The following is an 8,801-nucleotide window of genomic DNA, read 5'->3' on the forward strand; positions in this document are numbered from 1 at the left end:
GCTCCCCATATCCGTTATTCAATATATAAACCACAACGAATCTTTGTATTACATTCCAAACTGTAATTCACTCCTGGGTATCTGTTATTCTATATATATATATATATCCTCGAATCCCCCAATTAGATCCCAGCCTGTCACTGACTCCCGGGTATCTGTTATTCTATATATATATATATATATATATCCTCGAATCCCTCTATTAGATCCCAGCCTGTCACTGACTCCCGGGTATCTGTTATTCTATATATAAACCCACCAACTCCTTGATTAGATTCCACCCTGTAATTCCTCCTAAATATATATGTTATTGTACATATAAACCACCCCGTAACTCACGCACGCATCTGTCATTTTGTATATAAACAAAACATCTTGATTAGATTCCCTTCAATAAAAACGTTGAGTATCTATTAATGTAAATGTCACTCATTCAACGTTCTGCAGTAGGTTTCAACTATACTTACATGTCGGGCTTTCTGCATATAAATGCTAGAATAGGCTCATTAAAGAATATTTTTGGCTTTTATCTGATCTGAACTTGACAAGAGTTCGATTTCACTGGGAAGATAAATTGGAGATAATCTTCATGCATCAGTACTGGAGCACAAATTTGACCTTTAATTATTTGATGCCTTTGTGGCCTCTCTCCAAATTGCTGTCAATTTACTGCTGAATTAAAGCCGAAGCATTTTTATATTTGTATCCATTCGCTATCTTAAAATGCAAGGCACGTCTCAATCTCTCGATATTCAGCTCTTAGAACCATCAACATGAAAAGTTTCTATTGCATATCGCTGAGTAAATTTGCAATGTTATGTGTCGATGAGGTAACAATTCGCTATTTCATTTTGCAGTCCGAGTGTACGTTAGCCACAATATTGTGTTACACCCTCATACTTTAAGACGATTAATGGGTTAACAATAATCTGCAAACTTCGCACTGGTTCATTGTTAGTTCTGCATTTCCAACATGCAGCAGGGTTTAGTATGTAACTAAAATTAATACCGATTACCTCACAGTTTCGTGTGACTAACAGAGTTCCTCTTTTTGGTGAACCGAGTTTTGTTTGCCTGATGAGATGTGAAAAATTACCAGCCTTGAACTGATACTGTACTCTGTGATAATGAGGTAAAATAAAGAATGGTTTTAAAAGGGCAATGTGTGATATTTTGGCATGAATATTTCACTTGCCTTAGAATAATAATACTGCGTGATAATAACTTGCGGATGTGCAGCTAGCCTTCACTTAAACCTGTTTTCCATTAAATCACACATACAAACCTTGAATTGGCATTCTGATCATCGCTACAAACTAATGTTCAAGTATCACGGTGTCAGAATCGTGAACGGATTCTAAAAAACACATTGAAAAGCCAATGTTCTGGAATTTCCAGTCAGCGTCGAAGGAACGGTGCTTGCTGTTGACATTAACAAAAAGCTGCTCACTGATTGTAAGGGCTCTCGAGCACAGACGTCCACTATTACGAAGTCATTTTAAATATCGCGCTTTCCACTTGGAAGCTGTGACGTTTGACATCTGGGTAGGCAGCACATAGGCTCACCAGACAATCAGATTGAAACATTTTCACAGATAGCAACGCAGGTAGTGAAAAGCATGGATAAGAATTCACATTTAAATTATTGAATGTAATGCGAAATATCGATTCGGAGATACAGATGGGTATAAGAGAGAAACATATAAAACAACACAGTCATTAACATTATATTTATATATATATATATCTCAGAATTATTGCTCAACAACTTATTTTAATAAAGATAAATATTAATAAATAATTATATGTATATATACCTTTAGTTAACATTTATCTTTATTAAAATAGTTTATTCAGCAATACTTATGACATAGTGTGGTGCTAAAAATTCAATTACTCCTAATTGAGCAAGGCTTAACATTTCCAATGGCGCTGACAGGGAGAATAGTGGGTAATAGTTCAAGTTCACGACAATTCCGTGATTTCTATTTTGATTCAATCTGAGAAAACTGGCACAACCATCCTTTGGATGAGCAGTGTATCACTAAAAGAAACCGCTGCATCAAATGAAAAAATGACATGGGAACATAGGTTATTATCAGATGAGTACTTCTGCTTTGACATCTGTGAGAATTCTTCAATTTAGCGCCTCGAGCCTGTTCCATTGTTCAATGATCTGCGACCTAACACCTTTGGAAAATGCAAGGAGTATCCGCAATAAAGTGGATGAATTAACAGTGCAAATAGATGTTAACAAATATGATGTGATTGGGATTACGGAGACGTGGCTCCAGGATGATCAGGGCTGGGAACTCAACATCCAGGGGTATTCAACATTCAGGAAAGATAGAATAAAAGGAAAAGGAGGTGGGGTAGCATTGCTGGTTAAGGAGCAAATTAAGGCAATAGTTCGGAAGGACATTAGCTTGGATGATGTGGAATCTATATGGGTAGAGCTGCAGAATACCAAAGAACAAAAAACGTTATTGGGAGTTGTGCACAGACCTCCAAACAGTAGTAGTGATGTTGGGGAGGGCATCAAACATGAAATTAGGGGTGCGTGCAATAAAGGTGCAGCAGTTATAATGGGTGACTTTAATATGCACGTAGATTGGGTTAACCAAACTGGAAGCAATACGGTAGAGGAGGATTTCCTGGAGTGCATACTGGATGGTTTTTTAGACCAATATGTCGAGGAACCAACTAGGGGGGAGGCCATCTTAGACTGGGTGTTGTGTAATGAGAGAGGATTAATTAGCAATCTCGTGCGAGGCCCCTTGGGGAAGAGTGACCATAATATGGTGGAATTCTGCATTAGGATGGAGAATGAAACAGTTAATTCAGAGACCATGGTCCAGAACTTAAAGAAGGGTAACTTTGAATGGATGAGGCGTGAATTGGCTAGGATAGATTGGCGAATGATACTGAAGGGGTTGACTGTGGATGGGCAATGGCAGACATTTAGAGACCGCATGGATGAACTACAACAATTGTACATTCCTGTCTGTCGTAAAAATAAAAAAGGGAAGGAGTCTCAACCGTGGCTATCAAGGGAAATCAGGGATAGTATTAAAGCCAAGGGAGTGGCATACAAATTGGCCAGAAATAGCAGAGAACCAGGGGACTGGGAGAAATTTAGAACTCAGCAGAGGAGGACAAAGGGTTTGATTCGGGCAGGGAAAATGGAGTACGAGAAGCAGCTTGCAGGGAACATTAAGACGGATTGCAAAAGTTTCTATAGATATGTAAAGAGAAAAAGGTTAGTAAAGACAAACGTAGGTCCCCTGCAGTCAGAATCAGGGGAAGTCATAACGGGGAACAAAGAAATGGCGGACCAATTGAACAAGTACTTTGGTTCGGTATTCACTGAGGAGGACACAAACAACCTTCCGGATATAAAAGGGGTCGGAGGGTCTAGTAAGGAGGAGGAACTGAGGGAAATCCTTATTAGTCGGAAAATTGTGTTGGGAAAATTGATGGGATTGAAGGCCGATAAATCCCCAGGGCCTGATGGACTGCATCCCAGAGTACTTAAGGAGGTGGCCTTGGAAATAGTGGATGCATTGACAGTCATTTTCCAACATTCCATTGACTCTGGATCAGTTCCTATGGAGTGGAGGGTAGCCAATGTAACCCCACTTTTTAAAAAAGGAGGGAGAGAGAAAACAGGGAATTACAGACCGGTCAGCCTGCCATAGTTAGTGAGTAAAATGATGGAATCAATTATTAAGGATGCCATAGCAGTGCATTTGGAAAGAGGTAATATGATAGGTCCAAGTCAGCATGGATTTGTGAAAGGGAAATCATGCTTGACAAATCTTCTGGAATTTGTTGAGGATGTTTCCAGTAGAGTGGACAAGGGAGAACCAGTTGATGTGGTATATTTGGACTTTCAGAAGGCTTTCGACAAGGTCCCACACAAGAGATTAATGTGCAAAGTTAAAGCACATGGGATTGGGGGTAGTGTGCTGACATGGATTGAGAACTGGTTGTCAGACAGGAAGCAAAGAGTAGGAGTAAATGGGACTTTTCAGAATGGCAGGCAGTGACTAGTGGGGTACCGCAAGGTTCTGCGCTGGGGCCCCAGATGTTTACACTGTACATTAATGATTTAGACGAGGGGATTAAATGTAGTATCTCCAAATTTGCGGATGACACTAAGTTGGGTGGCAGTGTGAGCTGCAAGGAGGATTCTATGAGGCTGCAGAGCGACTTGGATAGGTTAGGTGAGTGGGCAAATGCATGGCAGATGAAGTATAATGTGGATAAATGTGAGGTTATCCACTTTGGTGGTAAAAACAGAGAGACAGACTATTATCTGAATGGTGACAGATTAGGAAAAGGGCAGGTGCAAAGAGACCTGGGTGTCATGGTACATCAGTCATTGAAGGTTGGCATGCAGGTACAGCAGGCGGTTAAGAAAGCAAATGGCATGTTGGCCTTCCTAGCGAGGGGATTTGAGTACAAGGGCAGGGAGGTGTTGCTACAATTGTACAGGGCCTTGGTGAGGCCACACATGGAGTATTGTGTACAGTTTTGGTCTCCTAACCTGAGGAAGGACATTCTTGCTATTGAGGGAGTGCAGCGAAGGTTCACCAGACTGATTCCCGGGATGGCGGGACTGACCTATCAAGAAAGACTGGATCAACTGGGCTTGTATTCTCTGGAGTTCAGAAGAATGAGAGGGGACCTCATAGAAACGTTTAAAATTCTGACGGGGTTAGACAGGTTAGATGCAGGAAGAATGTTCCCAATGTTGGGGAAGTCCAGAACCAGGGGACACAGTCTAAGGATAAGGGGGAAGCCATTTAGGACCGAGATGAGGAGGAATTTCTTCACCCAGAGAGTGGTGAACCTGTGGAATTCTCTACCACAGAAAGTTGTTGAGGCCAATTCACTAAATATATTCAAAAAGGAGTTCGATGAAGTCCTTACTACTAGGGGAATCAAGGGGTATGGTGAGAAAGCAGGAATGGGGTACTGAAGTTGCATGTTCAGCCATGAACTCATTGAATGGCGGTGCAGGCTAGAAGGGCCGAATGGCCTACTCATGCACCTATTTTCTATGTTTCTATGTTTCTATATCCGTTAATACCTTTAGTTGACAAAACTCTGTCAATCTCTTATTTAAAATTAACAATTCATTTAACATTAATTATCGTTACTAGAAAAAATGTGGCAAATTTCAACTGCACTTTGCGTGCAGATGTGTTTCCTACATTTACTCCTGGAAGGAAGGTTCTAATTTTCAGTCAATGCCCCCTAGTCCTAGAATCGCCATATCGTCGAAATAGTTTTTCTCTATCTAACACGTCAGTTCCCATGAATATCTTGAATCATTCGATCAGATGACCCCTTTATTTTAAAGTTTGGAGAATACAGCCGCAATTTTTGCAAACATTCCTCATAACTTAATCATTTGAGTCCGGGTATCATTCTGGTAAATCTACGCTGCAATCCCTCCAAGGCCAATGTTTCCTTCCTAAAGTCAGGTGACCAGTGATGCTCACAGCCCTCCAGGTGTTGTCTAACCAGGGTTGTGTACAACTGCAGCATAACCCCCATCACTGTGCACTCTAATCCTCTTAATATAAAAGCTGGCATTACATTAGGCATTTTGATTGTTTGCTAGGCGTGCTCATGATATTTTAATTTTCTATATACCTGGACCCCCAAATCTCTTCAGTCATTCACTATTTTTAGCTTCTCATCATTTAGAAAGTATCCTGTTCTCTCCTTTTAGGTCTAATATGGATGCACTCGTATTTGCTTGCATAAGAACGAAAGAATATATGAATTATGAGCAGGAATATTCCATTTGGCCCCTCGAGCCAGCTCTGCCATTTAAGGAGATCATGGTTAAACTTTTACCTCAATTCCAGATGTTGGAATAGATATAATAGTGCAGGAAACAGCAATGACAGGTACACACAATAGGGATCGAGTGGATTAATATAGGGACATAAGAACATAAGTAATACTAGCATGGGTAGGCCACCAGGCCCTTCGACCCTCCTCAGCCATTTAATAAGATCATGCTGATCTCCTGTTGGACTCTGCTCCACTTCCCTGCACGCTCCCCATAAACATATATTCCTTTATCGCACAAGAATCTATCGATCTCCGCCTTAAATATATTCAATGAGCCAGCCTCAACAGCTCGCTGGGGCAGAGAATTCCATAAATTTACAACGCTCTGACAGAAGAAATTCCACTTCATCTCAGTATTAAATCTGTGGACCCTTATTCTGAGACTATGTTCCCCTGGTATTAGTTTCCATTATTAATGTAAATATCCTCTCTGCATCCACCTTGTCTAGACCCCTCATTATCTGATATGTTTCCATAAGATCAGCTCTCATTCTTGTGAACTCCAATAAGTATAGGCACAACCTTCTCAACCTATCTTCATAAGGCAAACACCTCATCTACGGAATCAAACTAGTGAACCTTCTCTCAACAGCCTTCAATGCAATATGTCCTCCCTTAAATACGAGACAAATACGGGATGCAGTACTCCAGCTGTGACCTTACCAATACCCTGTGCAGTTGCAGCAGGTCCTCTCTGCTTCTACACTTTATCCCCCTTGCAATAAAGATTAACATTCTCTTTACCTTCCTGATTTTTTGCACCTCCATTATAACTTTTTGTGTTTCATGCAAAAGGACCCCCAGATCCCTCTGTACTGCAGCATCTTGCAATGTTTCTTCTTTTAATGAGAATTTAAAAAAGGAAAATTCTGCCAAAGTGGATAACCTCACATTTTCTGCATTATACTCCATCTGCCAATGATTTGCAAATTCACTTAGCCTGTCTGTATCACTTTGCAGATTTTGTGTGACCTCCTCACAATTTGGTTTCTCACCCATCCTGATATCATCAGCAATCTTGGCCAACAGAAATGATTGTGAACCAATGGGAAGTGAGCTGTGTGGGCCGCATTTTTTCGAAACTTTTCGTGACAATTTCAACATATAGGCATTGGTGACTCCTTTTCACACCATGCAACACCAAATAAGAATGAAAGGACAGCAGGAAATAACAAAAATAGAAAGACATAAAATAAAACACTGGACCATTTGATAGTTTAATTGATATGCACTAGTCTGGTTCTTAGCATATTAAATATTATTTGAAATGGATGACCTTTTACAATATGTGGCTGCCTGCCGAATAAAGTTAGTGCCTTTAGAAGAGAAGTTCAAAACCTCGCAATTACAACCTGGGGCCGTCGCCTATACTATGGGTGAAATCTGATTGGGGCAAATTGAATCTTGAAACAGCATGAAAATGTTATAACAAAACACAACTGGTCCTGCTTGTTGACATTTAAATTTCCATATTTTGTATCGCTTCGGCCGAGTCATGCATTCTTAACTCGGTGCATTTCAAGCTTTGTAAGCGCAGCCAGAGTGGAACCAATTAAATCTTAAATGAACGCAATCAGAAACTTGTGTGTTGTAATGGGTGAGCAGAAAAGAGATTAATCTATCCTGCGATTTTATTTTTTCCTATATACAAAAATACGTGCTAATAAATGATGGGCCGGAAGTTGAGGTCTGAGTCATTCCTCCAGAGTACAACTCCCACCCGCGAATCAATTACGGAATGACCTCCATCGGCCAGGCTGTGAAAAGTTGCGGTCCAGAGCTCAGGACCGGGAACAGCTTAATGGCCAATGGAAGAAAGGGACACAGGCTTGCCTGGGATCACGAGGCCCACTCCTACAATGACAAAGGACAATTACATTGCAATCATTCAGCAAGGGAATCCCCGATTGATAAGGATTAGAATCACTAAATATAAACCTTATATAATTAACATAACTTGAATTGTAATCATAATTACCTTCCCTCCACCAAAACACAATGGAGCGGAATAAATTTTCATCGATTTCAACTGATGCAATCCTAATCCTTCTGACTGGACCCGCAAGCTTCAGGTTTCCATATGCACTGCTCATGAGAGAAAACCTACAACTGTCAACCTGTCTCGTTACATGTAGATCCTTGACATATCGACCGAACCGAGTGAGAAATGCTGGTGCATAGATGGGCTATTCACTCAACTACTGCCCAGTAATTGCCTGCGAAACAGTTGGGCTGGTAAATGCAAACGGGGGGCCTTCTTTCACCAGCGTAACAGTTCATATCAAACTTAAATAAATATATTAACAGTAAAAAATGATGCAGAAGCAGAAAAAATGTGTTCACGCAAATATTGACACAGATTAAAATGCTTATATTCATTTTTGAAAAAAAATATTTTTATTGTTTTCAGTGCATTTGAGAGAATTTTAATTCAGTTTGAAATCCTAACATTTATGTCTAGCAGAATTGTTTACTTATTTTGCGATTCCACTGTATATTCTTGGGGGATTCCGTTCGGAACTGATTGCATTGGAATGTTCCATTCTCTTTGGAAGGGAGAGCCTCATGATCCTCGGGACACTTCTGAACTGCCTGCAATCCTGGGAACCATGATGCATGTGTAGGCCCAGGACCCGAACATTTCGCAGCTTGGGAGTCTGGAGGAAAGTTCATAACTATCTCAAGGGTTGCAGGTTTACTTCGGATGTACATCTCGGACCACAAATTAAGAGCCAATAAAAACGCACCGCTTTCATAATTACTTCATAAACCATTAAAGATGTAATCCGGGCCTATATCTGCATAAACTATTTTAATATAGTGGATAAGCATAATTTTGGATTTTTAAATGCTTTCTTTAAGCCTTCCCTTCACACTGACGCAAGCAGGCCCGATACGTGTTTGCATCAAGCATGAGCTTTCTGTGGGTA

General features: G+C 40.5%; 1 protein-coding gene across 1 annotated transcript in view; it reads right to left on the reverse strand.

Moving 5' to 3' along the window:
- The window catches only part of LOC139240308 (myelin-associated glycoprotein-like), a 34,547-nt gene extending 25,964 nt beyond the window's left edge, over positions 1 to 8,583 (reverse strand). The window contains exon 1 of the mRNA XM_070868768.1: positions 8,346 to 8,583. Coding sequence (XP_070724869.1) covers positions 8,346 to 8,583 — 238 coding nt within the window. The remainder of the gene's footprint in view (positions 1 to 8,345) is intronic.
- Between the last annotated feature and the right edge of the window lie 218 nt (positions 8,584 to 8,801).

This window comes from Pristiophorus japonicus, chromosome 31, assembly GCF_044704955.1.
Source record: "Pristiophorus japonicus isolate sPriJap1 chromosome 31, sPriJap1.hap1, whole genome shotgun sequence".
Classification (NCBI taxonomy): domain Eukaryota; kingdom Metazoa; phylum Chordata; class Chondrichthyes; family Pristiophoridae; genus Pristiophorus; species Pristiophorus japonicus.